Source organism: Naegleria lovaniensis (assembly GCF_003324165.1).
Source record: "Naegleria lovaniensis strain ATCC 30569 chromosome Unknown tig031, whole genome shotgun sequence".
NCBI classification, from domain to species: Eukaryota; Heterolobosea; class Eutetramitea; order Acrasida; family Naegleriidae; genus Naegleria; species Naegleria lovaniensis.
Window position 1 is genome coordinate 11,326 of NW_025407853.1, and position 26,591 is coordinate 37,916.

The window sequence follows — 26,591 nt, forward strand, 5'->3', positions numbered from 1 at the left end:
CAACGTGATGCATCACCCATTGATTCCATAACTGTTTCTCATTGTTGTTGTCGTAAAAGAACTGTAGTGAGTCTTTCAATCCCTCTTCAGCTGAAACAGTGTAGCTCACCCGCCAAAAAAACTACAAAAAAAAAATGAGTCCTCCGATTCAACCTCCTGTTTCGTTTCCGAAAGCACAACTCACGGCTTTTGATCCGAGTGTGATACGATTTCCTCAGAGTGAACATGAAGTATTGGGATCGTTGGATAATTATTTTAATACCTTGTCCAAGTCGGGAGTTGCTTCTCCGATTGCTACTGACAGGTCGTTGGCATCAAGGGAGAGTGCTAACGTGGAAGCGGAAAAGAAACAGAAAAAAAATAGAAAACACTTGGATTTTAATGCCATTCATGAGGATAAAGCCATCGGAAGACAATTTTTGCAAGAAAAAGCGCTTCGGAAATATGAAGATTATTTGAGAACATGGAATGCTATTGAAGATAGAATTTGTACAAAACTTGAAAAGGTAAGTATGATTTTATGATTTTATTATTTCATTTCATTTGTTAAATTAATTTTTCATTTATTTTATTATTTATTTTCTTTTATTTTCTATTTTCTTACTGACACATGAAACATGGATAGCCCAAGAAAGATTTAGTAATGGAAAGTCATGAAAAATATCGACTTAAACGCGAGGAAATTGATTTCCTTGAAGCGTCTCTACCTGTAGAAACGAGACACAACGAATGGAGCTGGGAGCTTTCTTTAAGAAGTAAGTTGTAAAATCTTTTTGGCCTAATCATGAATCACGCATATTGTTAGAGGTTCCTGAGGACGACGGTGTAAGATATGTTCAAATTGGCTGGTATCCATATCCATTGTTTTGTCCAATTATTGAACCAAAAGTAAGAAGGTAAGTGTTGAAAATGATGACCTGGAGACACAAATCAAAAAGACCTACAACGGTTCGAAATCCCAATAAGATTGGAGTCATAAGGTAGGTTCACTCCATTTTGAAAATAATTGTCAAGTTATTGACAATTTTGCAGTGAAAATACATCACTAGGTATTCGAACTCTCAGTTCAGACTATGTCAAGTAAGTTTTCGAATCTATACGCCTTAGAAAGAACTCTTAAATCCAAAATTAAAGAAAAATGTATGGAGAAATTTTAAGTAAAACGTTTAAACATGATCCAGCTCCAGAACTTGAGGAATTACAAATTCAAGGAAAATCCATCACTGCCAATTATCAAACATACGACATTGAAGAGGAATTCTCACCAAATATTTATTCGACCCAAGATGATGACGTCATTGAGGAAGACACTTCGAATGTTCCTTCATTTTCTCTTTCAGAGAATGACATTTTATTTGATTGTACACCCAATGAACAATGCAAGAAAGAGATCATTCTCGAAAACACGGGTTGTTGCGCATTGAGATATAAATGGGTGAATCTTGAACCAGTCACTGATTTACAACGAATACGAGCAGCATCGAAATTCTTGCTAACTGATGAAAAGAGTGGAATTTTACTGCCCAATACCATGAAAAGTTTCACATTTTCATTTGAATCGGATATTGAGGGAATTTTCACTGATGGTTTTCGACTTGAAACCGTTCCAAAAGCGTTTACAGACTGTGATCGAGTGTTACTGAAAGGTGTTGTCATTTCAGATACCAAGGAATTTGATCCTTTAGAATCTCAACTCGTAAATAATGCCACCGAAGAGTATCACAATAGCAATTGTGTGGAAATTTCAAATTCTTCCTCATTACGAAGCACTCCATCTGAGAAACTCCCCGATCACAGAGAAGAAATGAGAAAAATCAAAAGTGACTTGTTACGAGAAAAATTCGTGGAGAGAAATAAGGAACTGCTCCAAGAGTTTCGTCTTTCAGTCATTTCAAAAGATTTGCTTCAGGCCTTTTACTGTTTGTACATGAACGCTCAGACGATTGTATTGAACTCTCAGCAGTCACCGTCCTCAATGCCCAATTCCACATGGGATTATTCCATTTTTGCTCTCAGAACCTTGATTCAGCAAGTGCAGGATGAGAGTACACGTCATGGGTTATTGAGTGTCATGTTGCAGCTGCTTCGAGTTCTTGAGAGGGAGCAAGTTGAAAATTTGGAACAAGAAACTCGCAACTTGGAGACCAAGATTCGACAATCGATCATGTATGAACAGTTTGTGGAAGCCATTGACGAATTCTTGGATACTGCTTCCTTTCTACATGACTCGATGTTCAATTCAACGAATACTGATCCTAAAAAGCCCTCAGGAAGTACAACCAAAGAAGACTCGCCAGAGACACTGAAGACCTATTTAAAGAACTTAACTCACCAAACCTACACCATCTTTGGAAATGCAATTTCGCGAGTTGAAAGTTTGTGGAAGCAACACTTGGAAAATAATTCTAAACTTTTAACAAGCAGTAATGAAGAACAATAAACAAGTTGAAAATGGTGAAAATCTGTATGAGCTCCAACAAAAACTACTTGTGAGTCTTTAAAAACTTTTGAAGAATGCAATCTGCAGCTAATCGTGGTGACATTTCTCCTTGTTCCACATAATTTTGAATACCTGTAATGAATTTAGAAGTTGTTTCATCTCCGTGCAACAATCGAGTCACTAATTCCTCATTGACTTGTTTCCACATCCAAGTCTTTCTCTGTTCTTGCCTCTTCTTCTCAATGAGACCATGTTCATTCATCACTTTCCTGAATGCAAGGGCCTTTTCCCAAACATTGGAAACTGGAAATTTTGTCTCCTCCATTGGATTTTCTCTTCTTGAAGAACACAACACCACTTCAGGATAATAGACACCTGGATATTTTGGTCTCATGTAGTGAAGAGCGCTTCGATATTCTCCTCTTGCTCTTCGTGCAACATAAATTAAGTCACCATCAGCCTTATTTACAACCACCAAGTCAGCCACCTCGACAATTCCTAACAGGTGTCAGTGTGAATTTTTCATCAAATAATTTCATATCATTTAAAAAAAATTGAACATCAATTAGATATTGATTTTCACAACCAATTTCCAAATGATTTCAACATTATTCGATATTCACATCCAATTTCCAAATTGTCATTTTCAAATTTGATTACATGCCATTCATTGCAATTAAATTGATCAAAAGCATACCTCTTTTCATGCCTTGTAACTCATCTCCTCCAGCAGGTGGTACTACCAAAATGACCATATCTGTCAAATCTGCCACCAATGTTTCTGATTGACCAACACCAACAGTCTCTACAAGAATATTATCGTAGCCAGCATATTCACATAAACTAATAATTTCATACATGTTAGCAGTGACACCTCCCAAAAATCCCAATGAAGGAGACGGCCTTATGAAAGCCTCTTCCATTCTTGAAAGTTCTATCATTCTAGTTTTATCTCCGAGAATTGATCCTCCTGTTCTGGTACTACTTGGGTCGACTGCCAACACTGCTAGATTTTCATGTCGATCTTTAATGATGTGTTTTCCAAGTGCCTATGAATGTGTGTGAATGATAACATTGAGTAAATTTATCAAATTATCAAGATTCAATTTCTTTTAAAAAATCCATAATTACAAACTAGAGAAATTGATTCACAACACATATATCCAACGTTAATTAATTCTATTGGTCTCGATACATACCCTCAATCATGGTTGATTTTCCTGTCATCAAAGTAATTTCAAATTCATCATGATACAAATTTCACAACATGATCGTTCGAGGTCATACAAAAAATAATCAAATCAAAAATCCAATCAAAAACCAACCTGCTCCTGGTGGCCCAGAAAGTCCAATTCTAAATGAAGGCTTAACCTCACTCATTGGTTTCAATTTTGCCAAATATGCCAATAAATGTCTTGCTTGTTTATGATGTTCCAACAATTTTGATTCTACCAAAGTAATGGATTTACTCAGAGCTACTCTACTTCCGTTCAATAAATCTTCAGCTAATTTGGCAGTACGGTCCTCCATTCCCTCAAAATTATGTTCATGAATTCTTCCTAATTGTGTAAGCCTATTCAACTCTTCATCTTCTTGAGAATTAATCCTCATGTTATTATAATCATTCCGAACGAATGCCCGATCGGTATGATAATTTTGTAAATTAAAATTCACACAATGATGATGCTTGTTCTTCACCAGAGTCATGACCGATGAGGTCCGTGATGAAACTGACTTGAAAGCCATTGGTGAGAGAGTCAGCAACAAGCCTCGTTTGAACATTTTTAATTATTATTTTAAAAAAAAATATTATTTATCATCTTTAAAGAGAGAGTAAACAACTGATGATCCGATGACTAATGGAATTCAAATATTATTTACTATGTTGATTGTGGGATATCATGGCTGAAGTTGAATGTTATTCCGATCATGATCATTGTAATTTCGTTCTAAGAAATTTAAAAATTAAGAGTACAAAAGTTGATCTCGTGGTGGAATGTTATTGTTTAAATTTTATGGAATCTGTTGAACATTGCATTAGGTCTTCTTGGGGAATGAAACTAAGGGTAATTTCAGGAATTTAACTTGCTGGTTTTGCAATAATTGATTTTATTGAATGTCACATGCCGATGTTGTGAAACCTGCAATCATTATTCAGTACGGAGTACATTAAATTGCTCACTTCGGAGTTTTCACAATACAAAATAGAGTCTTCCACCATAAAAGATATTGTGACCATTTTCATACTACTGTTCACATTGAAGCAAATCCCAGCAACATTGGTTAGATGCTTGTTATTTCAGTCATAATGTGCTGTTTGCATTGAAAAAAATCATTCAACAACATTTTCAATTCTATATTCTCTCAATTTGACGATGATGATGACCGTTCAAGAATTTTCAACTTGTCCAACACAAGCAGCATCAACCATCAAATGCACTGCTCCACTCTTACTAGACCACTCTGAATTATTTCAAGAAGCTACAACCTTTCTTACTCAACTCTTTTCAGAAATGAAGAAACCAGAAGGTGCTCTTTCGCAACGATTGCAAGAGGTCAAGCAAGAAATTGAACAGACTGGAACCTATACTCATACGAGTGAAGAATTGACCATGGGATGTAAAATTGCATGGAGAAATACTGTGAATTGGTAAGTGTTGTGTATAGTACCATTCTATTTCTATGGTTGACTCGATGAATCTTCACATGTGTTGATGGATGGACGGTCTAAACACTCTCATATGAAATTTCACATCTCTATATTTCAAATTTGAAATTTGATAGTATTGGTAAAACTCATTGGCAAGTATTAACCGTTCATGATCAACGTCATTGTCAAACAGAACAAGAAATTTTCAAAGCTCTCAAACACCACACTCAATGTGCTTTCAATCATGGAAATATCAAATCGAGTGTGACTTTGTTCAGACCATGCTCTCAACCAGATGGATCTGATGAAATTCGAATTTACAATCCACAAATCATTCGTTATGCTGGTTATGAAAATGAAGATGGAAGTGTTTTGGGAGATCCTGAACATGTTCAAATGACTAAGGTAGCTCTCGAATTGGGATGGAAACCTCCTCAACCACGAACACGATTTGATATTTTACCTCTTATCATTCAGATGGGAATGAATTCCACTCCAAAATGGTTTGAATTACCTCCCGAATACACGACAGAAGTTTCATTAGAACATCCCAAGTTTGAAAAGACGAGTGACATGAAATTGAAATGGCATGCTTTACCTGCCATTACGAATATGCGATTTGAAATGGGAGGTATCTTTTACACAGCTGCAGCATTCAATGGATGGTACATGACCACAGAAATTACTCGAAATTTTCTCGATTTCAATCGATATAATCTCATTGATGAATTTGGAGCTGCCATTGGAGTGAGACCTGAGAGTGATACAGAATCTAAAAAGAATCCTCTCTGGAAAGATGTTGCAAGTGCTGAATTCAATATTATGGTTCAATATTCCTTTGAAAAAGCAGGAGTGAAAATTGTAGATCATCACACAGCTGGCAAGCAATTTTGTAAACACATACAGAATGAAGAGAGACAAGGAAGGGAATGTCCAGCTCGATACTCTTGGATTGTTCCTCCAAGTGCTTCGCATTTAATTCCAGTGTTTCATTTGAGAATGAGGGAATTTGTGTTGAAACCAACAATATCGTATCAACCAGAGGGAAGTTATCAATTTACGTTCACACCAAAGCCAAGAGGTGAGATTGTACCTGAAGATGAAGATTGGAAGTCTGAGAGTCCATTGCAACAGAAGAAGAAGAAGATAAATTCGAATAATGTCAGTCGTCAAGATAGTCACCAACAAGCTCGTGCTTCACACAGTAAGAAGGCAACAACTAATGGAGCAGCCAATGTGAAAATTAGAGCGTTCTCATCGAGAGATTGGATGATCGTGATGACGCTGTTGGGTATCTTGCTGATGTTTGTTGCTTTCCATTATTCTGTGGTAGCTTTAAAGTCTGAATAACAACGAGTTTTGTTTGAACACGCCCAGTGTCGTGGCTCATAGTCTTGCGAACGCATTCATCAACTATAAATGGTAAGATTGGAATTGTAACCCGTCATTTTACACTTTACAATGTGCGACAGCCAACCAAAAGTTCATACTTGTTGCCCCTACAACTTGTTTTCTTTCATTGGTCTTGAAGGGATCACGTTGATGAAACACCTGTCATTCCTTGCAATGTTGCACTCTCTCGTCGACACACAAAGGAATTAGAAGACGACCCAATGAGAGGATGATGAGCGAAAACATTCTCGAAAAAAAAATGAAAGAAGCAGGTGTTGTAAGTTGTTCATAATTTTTATTGTTTTCTCGTTAAAATTTACCGAATACGGTGGTGTTGGTTAAAAACGGTTTCATCATCACGCTATCTAATGCCGTTGGTTGCTTCTTGTTACTTACTTTTTATTCGTGTGGTTGTTGGTGTTGGGCGTGATTGGAATGTCCTTCAACATTGATGAACGACCTCACCTTGGGATGATGACACTTTTGATATTCCTTTGCTGATGATGATCATCATTTGAATTATTGGTACATGCCAACAATTCCAATCGCTATCCTCCTCCTCATCCGCATACGGATCACGTTACCCATGATATTATTTTCAATTTCATCACCTACGCATGTTATGATATCTCATCCCACCTCTCTCACAGGCTTATATTCTCTGGCTCGGTTGTTGCATTGGTTTCTGCGGTTTGCATCGTTTCTACCTTGATTCCTTCCTCTTGGGTATCATTTGGTTTTTCACTGGTGGTATCTTGGGTTGGGGTCAATTGATTGATCTCATTCTCATTCCTGGTATGGTTGAAGATTGCAATAGAAAGTATGGTCAACCAACCGTTACTACTGCTGTGACCAATGTCACTTACCAAACTCAACCTGTGGTTCAACAACCATACGTTCCACCACAACAAGCTTATGTTCCACCACAACAAGCATATATGCCACCACAACAAGGTTACATTCCTCCACAACAAGGATACGTTCAACAAACTACATACACTACAGCTACTTATTAAATACAGTTGTGATCGTTGTATATATCAATATTCATTTTCTTGTGCTGTTCGTCAGAAAACACCTATGAAGATCATTATAACTAATGGATGTCTGAGTCCACAAAATTCTTCAGTCTTTGTACCTTTCAAATGTCTCTCCACAAAAAAAAATGATGCTTGTTAGAAGAAGAGGAGAGGATGAACTACAACTCTCAGCATCCATTGTCAAAGTTGAGAATTTACCTATTGATCCAAAGTATGTGATCTTGCTTGTATCAATCTCGTGACAATGATACACCAATGATGGAATAATTATTTATATTTTTCATTGATTCCAATGACATACAATTAATAATATTATTTAAAAAACATCATTCCGAACACACTTGATCATTATTCTCACAACAATTCAACATGATTTCGAAACGATGATCCTCCATAAAAAAATAATAATTTAAAAACACAATTCATCACACGACTTTCATCACACTCAGCTCCATCTATGTCGTTTTCACTTTCGATCAAGTTCCAAAAAAAGTCGGATCGGCAGATAAAAACCTCGAAGGAAAAAACAGTTATGAATGGTCCGAAACTAATAATAATGTCATTTTCAAAGATGTTCCAGAATTTAGTAATGAACGATTGAAAATTGAGGTGAAAGATAAACAAAGTGACAAGATTGTGTAAGTATTGAATGATTACATTGAAGGTTGCCATGACTGACTCATTGAACATTAAATTCACTTTCATCCATGTACCGATTGATTCATTGTGACTTTTCTAATTTATGACCAAATTTCACACTGGATGGACTTGGACATTTCCATTTAAAAAAAATCAAATATTACATGAAATTTTAAAAACAAAAAAACAGAGGAATGACAACCACTTCATTGGATACACTTCCCAAAAATCTCGAAATTTCTCGAAAACTCAAACTTTACGACACCAAAAACGCAGTCTGTCACGTTCGTTTGAAAGCCATTGGTTTTGGTGTCGAGCAACGTTTATTCGAAGTTCACAAAAACGTCATGCCCTTTCTTCGATCCATTCACACACCGTCAGATGCCATGCGAAATGTCGTCGTGTTACCAACAACGATGGAAAACTTTTTTGGATTGGAACCTGCCATTGAGGCTTTGAAACGTGTGAAGGAACGATTTCCAAGTGCTTCCTCTCATCCATTGTATCCAGTGTTATTGATTTTTCCTGGAAAATATTTAGTGAGAGAAACGATTAAAATTCCAGCATCGTTGAATGGGTTGGTAATTTTTGGAGTGACAGATACGAAAGAACGAGTGCATTTGAGTTCCAATAAGAAGAATGAACCCATTTTTGATATTGCCATTGATGTGAACATGATTCATATGCACGGTTTGACATTTGATGCAGATGGCTTGTGTGCCAAAGTTTCATCGCCAACTACGAAATTAGAGGCCTATTCGTGTGACTTGTCCAAAATTTGGCCATCGAATAGTAGTGCAGAAGTTGTAAATTATGAGTTTTTTGGAGAGGAGGATTTGGAAGATGATGAAGCGTTTTATTAAGGTGACCTGGCCAGATGATGATCATCATGTCTGTGCATCCACTTGTTGGAATGATCATTCTTATCACACAATGAAACATACACAATTATGATAATATAAATGACAGACTTCAATTTATTTATACCATGTCATCCTCGTCTTGTTGAAGAGCTTTATACGAATCTTTCGAGAAGAATCCCTTGTCATGCTCATCAATATCCACAACTACTGCAGAGGGTGTCGATGCCAAATCATCTCTCGATGAAGCAGAGCTCAACAACAATTGATCCACTTCATGATTACTGCTGCTGGTACTTGTCAAGGATTTTTGAACAACAGAGTGTCCAGTCTGTGATACTGTATTGCTGACTGGAATTGTATTTCCACTTTCATTCGTGATCGTCATTGTTGATGTGGCTGCAGTAGTGGAACCCATAGTGACAGGTGGTTTGGTAATTCTGAAATTGTGAGGAGATGCTGGCGGTAATTGTTTCAAATTTGTAAGATATGGACTCATCCATTCCAATTCATGAGGTAATGTTGAATCTTGAGTGATGGCTTGGGCAATAATTTCAATAAAGTCTTTCTTGGAAATTTTGACAATGGAAGTATCCTTTGCAATACGAGCATCAAAATCAGGAATGAATTTCTCTTTGGTTAATGCACGCTCTCCCAATAAACTCCAAGGACCCATCTCTGAGACAAACTTATCCTCTCCAAATAAAATTTCAATTTTACCACTCAAAACCAATGTAAAGTAATCACATTCCTTTCCCTTTTCTGTGATGAAAATTTCACGATCTGGTGTCTTTTTAAAGTCTATCACAGCACATTTACCCAATAATTTATGAAGACAATCTTCTGGTAGTGTTCTAAAGATGGGTGAGCTTTTTATCAAGTACGAGCTGACAGCAAGCACTTGTTTTGGAGTGAGTCTGTGAATTCTCTCAAGTTTGAGAAGAATACTATTTTGAGGGCGATTAATTTTAGAGAGTGAGGTATTGTCCACATAAATATCTGTTTCATCGACAATTTCATCCTTAATAATTTCCTCAATAATGTCTTCAAGTGTCACAATACCAACAATGGCATAGTAGGGATCTCCTCCGCTTTCAGGTTCCCTTGGCTCGTGAACAATGGCCATGTGTGTTTTACCAGATTTGAAAATTTTCAACATTTCATCGCAATATGTGTCTGGAAAAACCTTGAGCACTTCTCTTCCGTAGAATGTGAGAACAGTAGAGAGCGGTAAAGACTCTTCTGGATTAATCAACACAAGGTCCTTCACATAGAGCATACCAATAATATTATTCTTATTTCCCTTATAGACTGGAATACGTGAGTGACCTGCTTGCCAAATGCTGGTCATGCTGTCCACATCGAGTTTACCGTCCACGTCCAACATGTAGGCATTTTCAACTCTTGTCATGATTTGGCTTACGGATGTTCGAGCAAAATCCAAGGCACCTCCCAAAATTTTTGCTTCGTGTTCAGTGAGGTGATATTTAGGGTCGTGAGTTTTGAGGTGAATATTGACAAGCTCCTTCAATTCTGTTCTCTTGAAAAAGGTTCCATGATCTGCTCCAAGAATCCAATCCAGTAATTTACCTACAGGCCATGCAACAACAAACGCACCAGCAATCAAAATCCACACAAACCAATAAAAGGTACCTCCAATGGCAATACCATATCTTGTAATCACAGCTTGAGGAATAATTTCACCAAAGAACAAGACGGCCGTAATACCCAAAATAATTGCAACATACTCGGGTACAATCTTGTCTAAAAACAAGGGCAAACACTCGACACATACGGCATTCCACAATAGTAATGTAACCAATAACAAGTGGTGATTCTTTAAAATTGGTGCCAAACGTGCTGCATATTTCTTTTCTCGTTCTGTACCTGTTTTTTTGAGAATATCCAATTGCATGGTGTCAATGGAGAGTAGACCTAAATTGAAGCCAGACATGAGACCAGCACCGCAAATAAATATCATACTTAAAATGGAATAGACAATGTATTGCCACAATTCCAAATGTTCTCCTTCTTCTGTGGTGTGAGTAGAGTTTGAATGATTCTTTACATAATCGACACACATCTCTGGAATTTCAGTACTGCTACCACCGGTGCCTTCATTCATCATATCTTTGATATTGAAAAGACTTGTTCTGTGGCTAACAAAAAGACGAGCACCGTTAACAAATATAAATGTGTCAGAATGAATATCCGATAGCGAGGACGAGGACGAGGTGGGTTCATCATGATGATTTTCCAAACGCATCAACACTGAGCAAGCACTCAACAACACAAGGATGGTCATGACCACAAGAAACATCCATTGTACAATTTTCATTGGGGTTGTGCCATCACGATAATTGTTGAAAAATATTTTCTTGTTGGTGATTTTGTGAGTAACAGTATTGTTGGTAGTATCTGCTACTACTATAGCAGGTTTTTCCTCCTTCTTTTTTGAAAAAGTTTCCTTCTTCATTTCATTTCTTCTAATTGCTGTTTTCATCATCGGCATGCTATCATCATCAGAACGAAATGAACCAATGACATTGTCCGATGATAAGGAAGTTACTGCTACCGCATGATATTGCTGTCCCGCTTTTTCATTACTTGTTGGAATTCCAACAACACCCATGAAGCTGGCAGCATGAGTGGTCAGGGCTGTGTTCATATGAGGAGAGTGGTGCTTGCGATGCTCGCAAATCAATTTTTTTTGATGATTTTTTGGCTCTTGAAAATCAATGTCATCCAAAATCTAGTCCTCAACAACAAAAGGTTTAAGGGAGAAGATAATTATATTTATTTACATCATGGTCATGACCATTGAAATGGCTACTACTTCTTTTTCTTGTTGGTTTTGCTTGATTTGCTCGTTTTTGGCATACTATTAAAGTATTGTCTCGCATACTGGAGAATATCGTTTTGATATCTTTTAAATTCTTTTGGACCAATATCTAATTCTTCTCTGAGGGAGTCTTTTGAGAATTCCTTCTCACGAAGACGTAATTTCTTGACTGCAATTTCAACCAGAGATTTTTGTTTTTCTCCAAATGTTCCCCAATGAACCTCTGTGAACAAGCACACATGGTTTAAATGTATGAATTGTAAAATAATAGTAATGTTACCTTCTTTGTCATTCCAATGATTCACTTACCTTCAATATCTTTGGGTTTAATTTTGTAAAGTTTACGATTGGAGACTCCAATCCAATCATTTCCAAAGTTATATTGTCCTAATAATCTGTTTGGTTTGGTTAAAATATACAGAACAGCTCCTTCTGTAGCAAAATGATTGTACTCGTATCGAATTTCCAAATTATTTTTCTTTCTGTATTCATCATTCAAAGCAAAATCATGTTTTTGTCGTTCCTTACAAATGTGACACATGTCAGCAAAGTTGACAAACTCGAACAATTGTTGGTGTGTATCGTTGGGATCAATAATCGGTTCAATATTACCACCACTTTTAAATTGCATGAATAATGGCTTCAATGCAATATCAAAATCATACTTGACCAAATGAGGTTCTTTGATACCACACAATTCACATGAAATGGATTGAATTTCAGGTCGTTTGAAAAATTCATGAAGGACTTCAGGAGGATGACTGATATCTAAGGTTCTCTCGGAGTGATTCTTTCCAAATAGTGCTTCTTTAGTGAGAGCAAAAAAGTCTCCAAATTGAGTGTCGGATAAGGTGGCACTTCCTTTGGTTTTTGCAGAGACGAACATTTGTCCAGAATTGTCATAGTATTTGAAGAAGAGAATGTTAGTTCCGTTCCATCTATTTACACAGATACGTGTGGTGATGTTCAAGAGGTGAGTGTGTCATGCAGAGCAACACACATTGAAAATTCACATATGGTACAATTGTGACAAGTCCATTCATGGATTGCACATCATTTTGGTCATGATCATTTACAAAATATTGTTCTCAAACTTACTTGTTCGTCAATGCAAATGCAACAATGTTATCATCGGTCTGAAAACTCGATTTATATTTACAAGAACCAGGAACTTTTTTCTTTTTAGGTACAATTTCTTCGGCTCCTTCAAACTCCTCCAAATCATCACTATTTTTCTTATCTACATAGGGATACAACAACTTGGGAACACCATAAATCTTTTGTGGTTCATTCAATTTCACCTGATTCACATGAGTGATGAAAAGACTACCTCCGAAAGGTCCGTCTTTTCGACAAATAAATCCTTTCAAGGTATTTGAAGGGTTGAATGGATCTACAATTTCGAAAGGTTTTGCTTGCTTATTGGAGACGTGAAAAAAGTCAGCAGCTTGAGATTTATCATTCGACATTTTTTTAGGTTGAGTTTTTTACATGGAAAGATTTCAATTTTGGAGTTGACCATCGTTTCCTGTGCTTGATGATGAGTTACCTTTTCGTGTCATCCTGTAGTATGAGTGTCTGTGGTGTGAGGGTTGGAGATGAGTACTAAAGACTTTCAATTCTTCACAATCTCTGGATCCCAGATAAAATAATCGAACTGAAAAACTACAGTTTCCTTTTAAAAAAATCGAGTGCTATCCCAGTTTAATGGTTCGGGAGCTGTAACGGATGAAGTTTTAAAGAGCGTGTGGGCAATATACAAGAAGGCTTAGAACATCATTCTCATCATCAGCATCATTGAATAACATATTATTATTATTACGACGCTCCAGTGTATACACTCTGGTTGTTCTGTAATAATAATTTGAAATCACAACAACTCTTCCGAAATTTAAATCAAGCCTTGATCAGGTGTATTTCATCATCACCAATTTGTAACTTAACACACCTGTAAGGCATGGGAAGCTGCCTTTCATCAACATCCACCATCCTGGAGCATCAAAAACATAAACAATACAGTGCTCAAAATGATTCAAAATCCTTCTTCTCACTTCCAATTCGCTCTCCACGACATTCACAAGAGTTGAAAAGATCTACTTCAAAACCAAAGAAACACACAAGAACGAGAGCCCTCCCCAATGTTTCTCAATCGCATCCTCTTCCCTAACGCAACCCTCACTTGGATTGCCTCATCCAACAGCAGCTCCTACAGCAAGAGCGCTCAAAGAGTTCTCAAAGAGTTATTTGGGAACAAGAAGAGATGAAACCACGTTGGACGATGTATCCTCTCTCACCGATGGGAGAGCCTTCTCATTCAATAGTCGTGGAAGCAATTCATCTCTAGTTTTACCGAAAGCACCAACAACATCGGTATCGGGCTTGAACAAGTGCTTCAGCAATGCTTCCAACTCGTCCCATGTAAAAGAAGCAAGTGTTCTATTGACGGTAGGCTCCACACTGTCTTACAATTCGGACAGAGCACTCTCCATGCGGTCAACTACATCTTCAGGTAGTAAGGGAAAGTTACTAGTGGCTGTAGATAGTAGGCGTCTGAGCTCCTTGGAATCGGGTGCATCCAAGTCGTCACCAAGAAATGAAGAAGGCCAAACTCTCGCCAACAAGGCAAGTCAAAATCAATTACTTAATGAGAGTGAACCGTCGGCAGGACTTTCTCAACAAACGCCAGCTGTTTCATTCACCCCCATTACCATCATACCTTCGAATAAGGATTTATCGCATATTAGAAAACGAAGGAACACAGATGTGATGGCTAATTTACCTCCTATTGTGCATGATGCGACTGGCAGCCAAGAATATTTAAATGCAGAAAACAATGAAAGAATTCCCTCTGAAACTGAAGAGGATGAAGATTGTTACATATTTGCCGACTCATTTTACTTTGGCTCCTATGAAGAGCTGGTTCAAACGCCTTCAAAAAGCCGAAGTTTCGACGAGAGACACAAAAATGCAAAAATCATACATGCCTTTTCTTTGAAACAAGGACTTGAAGTTCCAGACTCAGACTCTGATGACACAGATAGTCAAAGTTCAGGTATCTCAAAAACCATGTCATTCTCTTCCTCAAATGTGAGCGATTGTTACAATTCAAGTCATTTGGGTGCTTTCGCAACCGAGGATGAAATGAGACGTTTTGAAATGGATGAATATATTAATCTTCGAACAGTAATAGCCAATGAAGAATTGGAGCAACTTAAATTGTATGAATTTCCTCCTTGGTCTAAAAGATTTTCAAGCGATCATGATGAGGCCAAGGATGACCAGTCGTAATTGACGCCAAGATGTTGAATTTAAGGATATGTTAAGAATATGGTTTGTGTGGAACTACTACTAGAACTCCATTGTTTTGAGAGTTATCAATGGAAAAGGTACCACAATCTGCTGCATCACAGCACCGAAAGCCACTGCCAGAAGCCCTTTGGATTATGTAATCGAAAAACCTTGTAGTTATTGCAGTCACTTTGCAAAATCTGTGTGATTAGTTACAATACAATGTACAATTTCTGAACATCCTCAACAATCTCAGATCAGAGAAACTCAAAAACTCATGTTCGACAACTGTTGGTATTGTTTGACATAACATGACGTTAACACCCGCACCAAGAGGTCTCTATTCCGATCATTCCGTAAGCGTCTTTATGTATCGAGCAGGAATGAAATATAAGGTTTAGGTACTATCACATTGTTTGGCAATATGAGAATTCTCTTCGTTGTCAAAATTACAAATGTACATTTTTGAAACCGTCCCGTTCTTACTTACCGCTCCACAGCAACCGTTTCGAACCCATCACAACACCTCAAACAATTGTACCTGCTAGAGTTCTGTTCCACTCGACACTGTTGGGAAGATTCTTCATGTCGAATGTCGTTCGACCATTGCGTATGAACATCCAGTGATAATGAAACCGCATCAACAGGTGTTATGAACGACCAAACACACAGCACGACCATTCCTTCACGATCCGTAAATAATTTTAACAGAGATACGAAGCCCAAAAAAAACGTCAACTGCCGTTCCTCATTCGCAATTTCAAAATTCATCACGAGCTCAAACCATTCATTGACACTTCTCAAGGCTTGTTATTTCATCACACCGGAACATTCCTTGTCCTCCTCCAACGCTCACGACCATTTCTCCTTATTAATTTGACAAATTTTGTTACAAACTTTACAAGAACACATGTCTTCGCAAAACATTTTGCAAGTATTGAACCAATCCACCAACGGAGTGTCACGTGGGAGTGGTCTAATGAACAGTCCTTCTCCGAATAGGTCAATGGTAATGAACCATAACAACAATTATTCTCCATCTCTAAACGATCCGATTGGAGGTCAAAACAATAATTATCAAATCATGCTTCAACAACAACAACAATTGACGAATTATAACTTGTCTATGTTACAAAATGTAAGTAGGATTTCAAATAGATGACGTTCTTGAATCTGTAATTATCTTCCGTGCTTGTTCATTTTATGGCTGCACTGCTAACTGTCAACCTTCAACAACTGTCATGAAAATTTATTCAACCACTTAGAACATCCAAGGAAACAATTCGATGACCGCCTATAACAATGGTAATATGTCTCTCTCTCCCAATTACCATGTCACAAACCACTCAACCTCTCCACCAACCACACTGAGTCCAAATTCCAGCAACACAACCACCTCAAGCTCCAACTCAACCACAAGTACGAACCACACCAATCTCATGTTCATCAACGAGACCACCGCTGACGTTTTACAACGAGGTGCTTTTCCAAATTATGATCTAAGCGCTCCCTCAACCCCTAAAAAGAATTCCTCTCCACCTAATTCGAATGTTTTATGGACACCTCCTCCTTCTTCGAACGCATTATCGAACAGTCCAAATATCAAGTCACCTCCTTCATTGAAAAATATGAAACAACATTCTGCTTCGACTCTTCATACAGCAACTTCGTTGAGAATGAAAAAGCATTCGGGATTGGGCAATTTTAAGAATAATTATTTTGAGTTGGAAATGAAAAAGACACCAAAATCTCAGAATGCTCCGTTGATGGACCATAGCGGAAATGGTAATGGGTCATCCAATACTGCTGCAACTACTTCTAGTACGACGACATCATCACCTGCTCGAAGAGGAATTGAAAAATCTTCAAGTTTTTCCAAGAAGAATCCATTACTAAATTTGGATCGACATTCATTGGCAGCTGCATTGAGCCAATCGAATTTATTGCATCCCAATCAGCAATTACAAGAGGTTGGAAACAAAAAGTTTTCTCTTTCATATAATGAATTGCCAGAAGATTCAAACATTACAAATTCTTTGAGCTCATTGTATGGTCAACCTCAAGCACTGATTGGACAAGCCCTTCATCAACATGTATTGAATCCAAATGGTTTGTTTTTGAATGGCACATCGTCGTCATCGATGAACGGTCAAAACTCAATGATGGATCATGTCAACCACAATTATTCCCAACCATCTTCTGGAATGATGAATCAACAACCACAGACAGAGCCAACGACTCGTAAAAAACTGTTGACCTCTTCGGCCAGCACTCCAAATTTGTTTCACAGCAACTCGAGCACTCAGCAGAAACATCAAGAAATGTCTCACCCAGCTAATAACTTGTCTTATTTTGCACAACAACAAGGTGTTTTTCAACAAATGTCAAGCACGTATCCTGTAAACGCCAACACAACCTTAAGCATTCCCCAATCAGGTCACATGAATGGCAATCATACGAATCAAGTTCATGCAAGCCATCCAAAGGATTCCTCTGATTTTGATGACATGCTTGATTCGTTATTGAATGAGGAACCTAATTTTGAAGAAACAGCAGCGGCAAATAGTACCTCCTATAACAGAGTCAACCTTAATCATCCAACTAACTTTGGTGATGTTTGTAACAACTCTCAAAATTGTCAAAACGTATGCCCTTCCTCACCATTGTCAATATTTGGAGATAAGGACGACAACCAACAAGACACTTCACTCATTTTAGATATGGACAACTTCTTCTTGTCTGGCAACGATGAAACAGAAAATGATCCATCTAGATTGAATGGAACTTTCCACCTCGATGAAAATACTCAGAAACCATCATCGATCACTCAGCAAGATCAACATTTGCCCCTACGGCCGCTCAATCCACAGGATGTCATGAAGGAATGGGAGAATATTTGTTCTCAAAACAGTCATCATCCGTTTCCACTTGGATCCAACTCACCCACACACCTCAACAACCTTGAATTTGATTTACTGGATCAATTCTAACTTTTACTAACTTGTTAATAAACCTTGTCACGTGACAGATATTGTAAATCTGGAATGATATTGCAGACTTCCCAAAGATGCACCATTTCCATTGTTCATTCGTCCTTAATGTAACCATGTTTGATTAGAAATTCAATGGTTTCCACTATTTGACTCTTCCAGTCCTTAAAATCCATTCCTAACTCCTTCTTTGCTTTGGAAGTATCGAAATACAAAGGTTTTCCAATATTGGAATTCAAATACTGTATCACATCTTTGCTTTCAAATAACGCAGCTACAACCTTAATCAATCCACTCCCGAATGATCCTTCCAATGAGAGAGTTGGCATCTTTTTGAACCACTTCTTATCAGATTTAGCTTTAAAATGTTCCCTCATAAACTCAATCACTTGTCTCAAAGTCACTGTTTCTCCACAAATTAAAAAACGTTCCCTTTTTGAGGGATGACAGGTCAGAGTTTTAGATTCCATCGACAAGACATGTGCTCTTGCAACATCCTTGACATGAATAAACTCAAAAGTCAATGCCACCAATGCTGGAAATTCAGTAATTTTCTTCACCATTTCATGACTCACACTCACATGACAAGACAATATCGATTCTCCTATCACAGTACTTGGTAAAATGGTGACCATTTCTAAAAAGTCCTTTCCTTCTTCTTGTTCTACTTGTTCCATAAATTCCCAAGCAGCTTTCTCTGCACATACTTTGGAGTAATAGTATGGATTTTTGTGAACTGATGAAATTTCATTCCAATCCTTCTCAGTATAAATCTTGTCTACTTCTGGAGTATCCACAACAGCCGCCATAGAACTGGTAACAATGATACGTTGCAGTCGGTCATGAGATGCAATTTGTTGCTGTTGTTGCCATTTTCTCAATTTCACACTCTCGCAATACGTTCAAGGTACCTTGAACAGCCGTATCTACCAACTCTTTTTGAGGATCCTTGACATCCAATGCTACTGGAGAAGCCGTATGGTGGACAAATTGACAATGTTGAATGGCTTTTTCAAAACTTCCTTCTTGATTCAAATCTGCGTTAAAACATGTCAAACGTTCTTCCAATAAATCATGAGAAAGTGTTGCAATTGAGTTCTCTGGATCTGAAGAGTGGTAATTAAGTAAGGCCTGTATGATTTGTGGTTTTCCTGTAGAGACATTTCTCATGGTGGTGTTTACATGATAACCTTTGAGAAGGAGTTGATAAATTAAATGGAGAGCAACAAAACCTGTACCTCCAGTGACACAAACTCGAATGGGATGAGGTGTATAGTGTTCTAACATGTTGTGAAAATAGTGCCTTCAAAGGTTGATGATGTTTTTTCAAAGGTTGATCTTGCATGGGGGTAAATGACAGGCGCTTTGACATTTCGAGAAAATGCGCGTCATGGACTTCAAACATCCTTAGAAGTCATTTCGAGTGGGAAAAAGTAAATTCGCACGCAGCAGTAACGATTTGAGATCGGGCGTATTAACTTGTCGCCATAGTTCAAAGGCGAAAATTTCTTCAATAATTTCCAGTCAGGCTGAAGCTTGCCACCACTCCATACGGTCCAATATAAAAATCGATTGCAAAAAATTCAAGGCGAGAGTGATAGAAATCCGTAGTTCAACACTAATCACATTTGAGATACATTTTACAGGAGGAACAATTAAATAAAATAACATTGTTCAAAATCTTGAACGAGTTCATACGTATACACTGGAGTGTAGTGGTAAATGAGAGCAGCATCTTCGGCTTGACTCGATTTAAATCGGTGAAAATTCTTTCGACATTCATTCACAAAAAATCTTCCAAAAAACGTGTTCGTGGTCACGCTTTCATACGAATGATTAATCACTTCTTCCGTGTTCCATTCGAAAATTGCCTTTTCTGGATGAAATTGTGAAGCATAGATTGGATAACTTTCATGCTCAAAAAGACTGGCATATTTTCGTCCATTTCGATCGAGATTAGTGGACAATAATTTGACATGCTTTCTCAATTGCTCATTTCCAAGCCAGTTATCCATTGGAATTCCATCCTTGTGTGCGTTGAATGTCACATTTTTTGTCCTCAATGTTTGAATTAAATTCAACATGTCACCTAGTGGAGCATATTCCAAAGAAAACATTCGTGTGTTGTATAATAATTCTTGATTATTCATGGTAAAATCCAATGGAATTGCCATATTTTCAGAATCAAATCCACTCTCCATCACAGAGGGATCATTGGCCAAAATGAGTGATAAACTTTGCATGCCAAGACAAGTTCCCCAAATTGGAAAATAATCTTGTCTCGAATGAAACGCTTCAATGGCCCAATTCACAAATAATTGTTGTGAAACAAGATATGGAGTAAATTCATGTGTCGAGTTATCGACCAAATCAATGGCTCCACCTGGCAGTAACAATCCATTGATTTGCTCAAAATATTCTCGTAATTGATGAACGGGTAAATCAAAACGAATAGGTACCACCCGAGCTCCTGAACTCTCTACAAATTTTACATAGGCAGCATCAATATAATATTTTCCAAAACGAGAAATCTTTCCCGACAGTGTCGGTTGTGCTAAAATTCCAATGATAGGTCTCGTATTCATCATGGCTGCTGCCGTTGTTGTTCCAAAATCTTGCTGATCATGCTGAAAGGCTTGAACCATCACGGCCGTATTCAAGCCATGATGAAAATTTATGAAAAAAATTATGGAACTAATGATGAATACGAGTGGTGTTACAATCACCTTGTTCTTCATTTTTTTTACTGATCGAGAACTTGAGTTTTTGAAGACCTTCTTAAAGCTTTTCTTCAAAGTTTCACACTCGGTTGTTATCTAGCTCGTTAGGGTGGAATTCTCATCACTCTCTCGTTGTTCGTTTTTTTCCTGTTACTACAGAGAATGTTCCTTCTCCAATCATGTTTCAAAAAGTGAACGCATCCAAAAACGTGTTGCAAAAAAATGTCCTCCGTTTCATCAACCACAAGTAGTGTATTGAGTGGTGGTGGTGGTGGTGGCTGTGGAGGTGGAGGAGGCAATAACAGCAGTAGCAGCAATAGTAGTACACCAACAAACTCTCCTCGTTTCATGCCATCCTCATTCTCCTCTTCCTCCTCAAATACTACAATGGACTCGTCTTTACCGAATACTAGTAGCAGTGCGAGTGGAAATCATCATGGTCGGGTTGGATCATCATCAAGATCTTCAACTCCATTACGGGATCGGAACAACAACAATAATCATTCACAGATTCAAAACGCTACGAGCGGATCTTCATCTTTGGAACATCCTCGTAGTCTGCAGCAACCCTCTCAAACCGGTTCACCCCAAGCTAGGCTTGTAATGGATCAATTAGACATGACTCAACTTTATGGAAATAGTAATAATGATAATAATAATAATAGCCACACCAACAATCCTTCTTCCTACGTTGAAATTGTGGCAGAACAACCATCCTCAGCGAGAACGAGTCAACTCACTGCTGAGCTACAACGACAACAGCAACATTTTCGATCCGTCTCGGATCCAACCTCTCTGGTAACGACCATGAGTATTTCTCATATTCAGAATAATTTGACAAATAATCATATGTCGACTTCGGGAATTTCGTTGCAACAACATCAGCGAGTGCCACCTGCTTCACCTTCATCAGGGTCGTCACAACGGAGCTATGTTTTTGTGATGGCAGAAAATCATGTGAAATTACAAAAAGCAAAACTGACATTTGGACAGGAGCATTCCTCGAAAATTCCCTCCTTATTTAACAATGCGGAATTGAGCGATTTTACAATAATTTTGAAACATTCATCGAAATTGAATTTATCGAATTGTTTGAGTACAAGTGGAATTTCTGAAGATCATGCTGCTGCCAGTGAAAAGAATGAAGATTCTTCAACCAGTGCAGAAGATAATGTCAACGTTTCGAATGTGACCAGCTGTAGTTCCGTCGGCAATAATTGTGGATCGAGTGGAAATGCCATGTTGCCACATTGCTTACAAAATACAAATCAATTTGAAGAAGAGCTTTCAGTGCGAACAATGCCAGAGAAGCCCTTTGTCACATTTACTGAGCTACATGTTAATAAGGCAATTTTAGCCTTGTATAGTCCCTTCTTCAGAAAAATGTTTTTTGGAGATATGAAAGAGAAAACGAGCAGTCAAATAGAAATTTTTGATCACTCTGTCATTGAATGTGAAGGGTATGATCAAAATGTGAACGAAATTGGCTATGAAGACGTTAGAATCTTTTGTATCATGATACAGAGCATGTACAACCTGCAAGTTGAATGCTTGGAGTGTGACTTGGCTCCTCTCTTGGAAACAGCAGACAAGTACATGTTTGGTGATTTGGTGACGCTCTGTGAAGCCTATTTAGAAAAAAATTTGAACGAGTTCAATGTACTATCATGTATATTTTTGGAAAATTCCAAATATCAATCATTGAAAACTAAGGCCAGTAGATTTATTGCTCAAAAATTTTTCATTATTTGCAAGAATGGACAGTTAAATCTCATTGGTGACATTGAGACGGTATTGAGCATTCTTTCGAGAGATGATCTAAATGTCAGGACGGAAGATGACATTCTTCATGCTGCTCTGCAATGGATCGAATACGACTTTTCATCTCGAAAGAAATACTTTCCAACCATTCTGAATCACATACGGCTACAGTATCTATCTCCCAGTTGTTTAAATCATTTAATTTCCCTTCCAGAAAAATATGTTCCAGATATGGAATTAACAGTGAAACTATTGAAGAAAATTGCAAAGGCCATGAGCTGTCAACTTAACACCATTGTTCAAAAGGTAGAAAAGGCCAATCAACAATTAGCACTTCACAAGACTCAACCTTCGTTAACATTGGTCACACCTCTCATCAATAGTAAGGATGCCAAAGATTCAAAAGACTTGCTATCACCCAATCTGAATACTAGTTTACCCGTGATCCAAAATTTGGAACAAATTTCTGTGCTGAGTCCTACTTCCATATTTGACTCGAGTTCTGAAGTGATTGGAGCATCGAATAATGGAGAAGATGATTTTATTAGCACAAAACCAAGACATCATGTGAGCGGCATTGTAACTGGATTTGATGTGTTAATGATGGTAAGTATACAAGTGGACGAGGAGATTCGAATGATGACGATGATGTTTTTTATTCAACATGCTGCACGTGTTGCATGATTTCATTGAACATTTAATGAATCTTTAGGGAAAGGATCTTAAAATATCCAATGATCAAAAGACTCTCTCCAAAGTGAATACAGATGGATGGTCTGTCAATTTATGTGTTGAACCAGTGAGAATGGGCCAACGAAAGGAGTTGCACATTAAGGTGAATAAGACCATGCATGGTATCATTAATATTGGAATTTGCAAATGTGATGTGAATTTAAATGGCAACCTTAATTATGAGAATGGTAAGTAATGGAGAACGATTGATTCATAACACTTTTCCACATGCAAAAACACTTGTGATACTCGATCATAGGTTGGTGCTACTACTTGTACAATGGTCACACATGCCACAATTTCCACTCCTTAAATTATGACGGGGAGGCAGGTGGAACCAACGATTGTTTCAAAGTTCAATTAGATTTACGATACAATGGTGCATTGTCATTTGCCAAGAATGGTCAACCCTTGGGAATTGCCTTCTCAGACCTTTGCAAAAAGTTGAATGGAGAAGATGATGTATTTTATTTTGCTGTAGCTCTTTACAGCTCTGGAGATTCAGTCTCAATTATTAAAAATTGATTGAACATGTTTTTTCCTTGAATTTTTGAGAGATGGTAGCTGCAAATACTAAAAGACGAGCATTAGAGTTTGGAATGTCGCTCAGAAAATTTTCGAGCACCTTGCAATGTTTCCATGTTCAAAGGGGCAACACCATATTCATACTCTTTTTGAAGCTTTTGTCGAAGTGGGCTGTACACTGAATCATATGCTGACAATTTATCATGTCTCATACACAATTGAGGGAAGGAGCAGAGTTGCTTGGCTAATTTTATAGCTTCATCCAAGACATTATCATTTTCTGATACTAGGCGATTGGCAAGGCCAATTTGAAACGCTTCGTGACCATCAATTTCTCGTCCTGTTAGTATCAAGTCCTAATCATGAAATAATGTGAGGTGTTATATAATTATTGAGAGCGGAATTTGTTTGTACAAATAAATTTCATGAATTGAAAATTATTTGAGTGTTGAACAAATTTCACAAGTTCAAAATTAATATTAAATCGTTCTCAAATGTTGGCAATTTGTGAAAATGTATCACTAAACGTACCATTGCTCGTGAAAGTCCTAAAAGAGCTGGTAATCGAATTGTTCCTCCATCAATGAGCGGCACACCAAATCTTCGACACAACACTCCAAAAATTGAATTTTTCTTGCATACCCTTAAATCACACCACGCTGCGAGTTCTAACCCTCCTGCACAACAGTAACCGGAGCCAATGGCTGCAATGACCGGCTTGGATAAAACCATTCTCGTTGGTCCCATTGGTCCTTTCAATGTTTCATATGCAGATTCTACTTGGTTCATATTTCCTTTTGCTACTTCTTTCAAATCAGCTCCCGAACAAAACATGTCTTCACCACCATAAAGAATGGCAACGAGGGACGCTTCATCCTTTTCAAAATTGTAAAAAGCTTGAAATAATTCATCGGCACATGGACGATGAACGGCATTCTTCACGTGTGGACGATTGATCCGAATAATTGTAATTCCCTTTTCTTCGGGACACTTTGAAACAATAATATGTCTATAGTTTGTTTTCGGAGCTAATGGATGTTGTTGTGGAAGACCACTACTGTTCGTATGATGACTACCATGATATTTCTTGTGTCTGTGAGAAGTGAATATTTCTTCCGATTCGAGAAATGCGGAATTTTCTTTCATGTGTTTCGTATTGTCGGTTTTTAAAGTGTTGGTTGCTACCGAATTGCTCCCATGATCGAAATGAACCATTCCAATGGAGGATGTGTTTTGTGCTGGTGATGTTGAATGAGTGGGTGGTGCCATTCCTTCTTCTCCCGGCGTCGTTGAACCTTTTTGCTGGGCCGTGGGAGGCAGAAAAAAAGAAGGAACTTGTTTGGTCATTTTTTTTTTGTGGTATTCAATAAGGTGGTAAGGGATCCATTTCAGTTTCATAGAAAAAGTTTGTTTGTTTTGACCTTACTTCAAACATCAGTGGAATGGAATGTCTTTAAACGCGGACAAGTCTTTGTTTCTTTATTTTTTCGTCGCCACTCGCTCATCATGTTTCATCATTAATTCCGTTAAAAAAAATATTTAAAACCTTGCGGTTGTTGTGGTTACTTCTTCTTGAACAGGTTGGATGAACTTAAACAATGGCAACCTTGAGATCATCACTCACCGAAGAAATTAAAAAACGAATTAAAGAAAAGTGGAATGAAGCGTTTAAATTGAGTGTAGAATTTAATTCGGATCAAGCCATTCATGATGATAAACTGAGGCATTTGCATACCAAGAAGAATGTTGCGGGTGAGTTTTGTAAGCATTTATGAAAATTCATGAAAATGATTATTGAAAATTTACAATGTATTCATCTTGCATTCTTTTTGAAAATTTCAATGTTAATTTCAAAACATGTTACTGACCTCGCTCACCACGACACGGGAATTATGATTCTAGTCTATACCAGTCATGATAATCACAGATTTGATGGACTCTATGTCATCCGAGGAGATATTCTCGTAGAATCTTGCTCTGCACAAGAATATCAAGGTCCCTTTCTTTCATTGGATCTTGACATTAAGCGTGTCATGGATCCTCTCACCAAACGCAATGAAACCATTGAATCATGGACCGATGAAGATGGAACTTTTCTCATTCAATACTTTTTAATTGGTACAGGTCCTTTTGTTTCAGATCGAGAATTTATTTATGTATTGAAAGTTGTGGAAACTTCACCACATGAGAGTTATGTCGTCTTGACAAGTATTGATTCCATTTATACACCTCCAGAACATTTTGAACTTGATAAGGGAGCAGTAAGAGCCAATAATATATTCGTCTCGCAACGTTATGAACAGCTGCAGAATGGAGATTTGAAAGTGAGCTATTCAACACTATCAAATCCATGTGGATGGATTCCAAATAGTTTGACCAATATGTTTTTACATGCACAACCAATGAAAATGTTAGATATTGCACGATTGGCTGGCAAGAATGTGAAGGAACGACACGATCACAGCGGAAAGTAAATGATAAAGTTCTTCGTTACAAACTACAAATTTTAAGACAGCCAATTACACATCATAATACTCGGTCAAAGGCGTTATATATGAAACCTCCTTCCAAGCGTTGCAAACCAAACAAGGGGAGTGAGCGAACAATTGAACATCTAGTGCATTGTGCTTGATATTGCAACCCAGCGCAGGAAGAGGAAAACAATGAAGTTTTGACAGTGCGCCCTTTTATACTAAAAAACAACTAAATGCA

The 26,591-nt window shown here is 37.7% G+C and overlaps 15 protein-coding genes across 15 annotated transcripts; 8 read left to right on the top strand and 7 right to left on the bottom strand.

The window, feature by feature from the left end:
- Positions 1-134: 134 nt before the first annotated feature.
- C9374_007820 (uncharacterized protein) lies at positions 135-2,440 on the top strand (the record flags this gene model as incomplete). The annotated part of the gene is made up of 6 exons (XM_044697828.1): positions 135-506; positions 626-755; positions 806-896; positions 939-980; positions 1,033-1,080; positions 1,135-2,440. 6 exons carry the CDS (start codon positions 135-137, stop codon positions 2,438-2,440), a joined length of 1,989 nt encoding a protein of 662 aa, XP_044545934.1.
- A 43-nt stretch (positions 2,441-2,483) lies between these two features.
- On the bottom strand, positions 2,484-4,222 carry C9374_007821 (uncharacterized protein; the record flags this gene model as incomplete). The annotated part of the gene is made up of 4 exons (XM_044697829.1): positions 2,484-2,938; positions 3,138-3,464; positions 3,640-3,660; positions 3,766-4,222. The coding sequence occupies 4 exons, from the start codon at positions 4,220-4,222 to the stop codon at positions 2,484-2,486; spliced, it is 1,260 nt and encodes a 419-aa protein (XP_044545935.1).
- A 596-nt stretch (positions 4,223-4,818) lies between these two features.
- On the top strand, positions 4,819-6,440 carry C9374_007822 (uncharacterized protein; the record flags this gene model as incomplete). The annotated part of the gene is made up of 2 exons (XM_044697830.1): positions 4,819-5,090; positions 5,225-6,440. 2 exons carry the CDS (start codon positions 4,819-4,821, stop codon positions 6,438-6,440), a joined length of 1,488 nt encoding a protein of 495 aa, XP_044545936.1.
- Positions 6,441-6,741: 301 nt separating this feature from the next.
- Positions 6,742-7,498, top strand: C9374_007823 (uncharacterized protein; the record flags this gene model as incomplete). Its single annotated transcript, XM_044697831.1, has 2 exons — positions 6,742-6,759; positions 7,133-7,498. The coding sequence occupies 2 exons, from the start codon at positions 6,742-6,744 to the stop codon at positions 7,496-7,498; spliced, it is 384 nt and encodes a 127-aa protein (XP_044545937.1).
- A 149-nt stretch (positions 7,499-7,647) lies between these two features.
- Positions 7,648-9,024, top strand: C9374_007824 (uncharacterized protein; the record flags this gene model as incomplete). Its single annotated transcript, XM_044697832.1, has 3 exons — positions 7,648-7,733; positions 7,972-8,160; positions 8,352-9,024. The coding sequence occupies 3 exons, from the start codon at positions 7,648-7,650 to the stop codon at positions 9,022-9,024; spliced, it is 948 nt and encodes a 315-aa protein (XP_044545938.1).
- Positions 9,025-9,142: 118 nt separating this feature from the next.
- Positions 9,143-11,689, bottom strand: C9374_007825 (uncharacterized protein; the record flags this gene model as incomplete). The annotated part of the gene is made up of 1 exon (XM_044697833.1): positions 9,143-11,689. The coding sequence occupies one exon, from the start codon at positions 11,687-11,689 to the stop codon at positions 9,143-9,145; it is 2,547 nt and encodes an 848-aa protein (XP_044545939.1).
- Positions 11,690-11,853: 164 nt separating this feature from the next.
- On the bottom strand, positions 11,854-13,332 carry C9374_007826 (uncharacterized protein; the record flags this gene model as incomplete). The annotated part of the gene is made up of 3 exons (XM_044697834.1): positions 11,854-12,086; positions 12,173-12,801; positions 12,962-13,332. The coding sequence occupies 3 exons, from the start codon at positions 13,330-13,332 to the stop codon at positions 11,854-11,856; spliced, it is 1,233 nt and encodes a 410-aa protein (XP_044545940.1).
- A 1,018-nt stretch (positions 13,333-14,350) lies between these two features.
- On the top strand, positions 14,351-15,151 carry C9374_007827 (uncharacterized protein; the record flags this gene model as incomplete). The annotated part of the gene is made up of 1 exon (XM_044697835.1): positions 14,351-15,151. One exon carries the CDS (start codon positions 14,351-14,353, stop codon positions 15,149-15,151), a length of 801 nt encoding a protein of 266 aa, XP_044545941.1.
- Positions 15,152-16,061: 910 nt separating this feature from the next.
- On the top strand, positions 16,062-18,141 carry C9374_007828 (uncharacterized protein; the record flags this gene model as incomplete). The annotated part of the gene is made up of 2 exons (XM_044697836.1): positions 16,062-16,289; positions 16,417-18,141. The coding sequence occupies 2 exons, from the start codon at positions 16,062-16,064 to the stop codon at positions 18,139-18,141; spliced, it is 1,953 nt and encodes a 650-aa protein (XP_044545942.1).
- A 95-nt stretch (positions 18,142-18,236) lies between these two features.
- C9374_007829 (uncharacterized protein) lies at positions 18,237-18,950 on the bottom strand (the record flags this gene model as incomplete). The annotated part of the gene is made up of 1 exon (XM_044697837.1): positions 18,237-18,950. One exon carries the CDS (start codon positions 18,948-18,950, stop codon positions 18,237-18,239), a length of 714 nt encoding a protein of 237 aa, XP_044545943.1.
- A 31-nt stretch (positions 18,951-18,981) lies between these two features.
- Positions 18,982-19,428, bottom strand: C9374_007830 (uncharacterized protein; the record flags this gene model as incomplete). The annotated part of the gene is made up of 1 exon (XM_044697839.1): positions 18,982-19,428. The coding sequence occupies one exon, from the start codon at positions 19,426-19,428 to the stop codon at positions 18,982-18,984; it is 447 nt and encodes a 148-aa protein (XP_044545944.1).
- Positions 19,429-19,796: 368 nt separating this feature from the next.
- On the bottom strand, positions 19,797-20,879 carry C9374_007831 (uncharacterized protein; the record flags this gene model as incomplete). Its single annotated transcript, XM_044697840.1, has 1 exon — positions 19,797-20,879. One exon carries the CDS (start codon positions 20,877-20,879, stop codon positions 19,797-19,799), a length of 1,083 nt encoding a protein of 360 aa, XP_044545945.1.
- Positions 20,880-21,083: 204 nt separating this feature from the next.
- Positions 21,084-23,879, top strand: C9374_007832 (uncharacterized protein; the record flags this gene model as incomplete). Its single annotated transcript, XM_044697841.1, has 3 exons — positions 21,084-23,228; positions 23,335-23,542; positions 23,614-23,879. The coding sequence occupies 3 exons, from the start codon at positions 21,084-21,086 to the stop codon at positions 23,877-23,879; spliced, it is 2,619 nt and encodes an 872-aa protein (XP_044545946.1).
- A 62-nt stretch (positions 23,880-23,941) lies between these two features.
- C9374_007833 (uncharacterized protein) lies at positions 23,942-25,226 on the bottom strand (the record flags this gene model as incomplete). The annotated part of the gene is made up of 2 exons (XM_044697842.1): positions 23,942-24,235; positions 24,411-25,226. The coding sequence occupies 2 exons, from the start codon at positions 25,224-25,226 to the stop codon at positions 23,942-23,944; spliced, it is 1,110 nt and encodes a 369-aa protein (XP_044545947.1).
- A 251-nt stretch (positions 25,227-25,477) lies between these two features.
- On the top strand, positions 25,478-26,353 carry C9374_007834 (uncharacterized protein; the record flags this gene model as incomplete). The annotated part of the gene is made up of 2 exons (XM_044697843.1): positions 25,478-25,631; positions 25,782-26,353. 2 exons carry the CDS (start codon positions 25,478-25,480, stop codon positions 26,351-26,353), a joined length of 726 nt encoding a protein of 241 aa, XP_044545948.1.
- Positions 26,354-26,591: the final 238 nt, after the last annotated feature.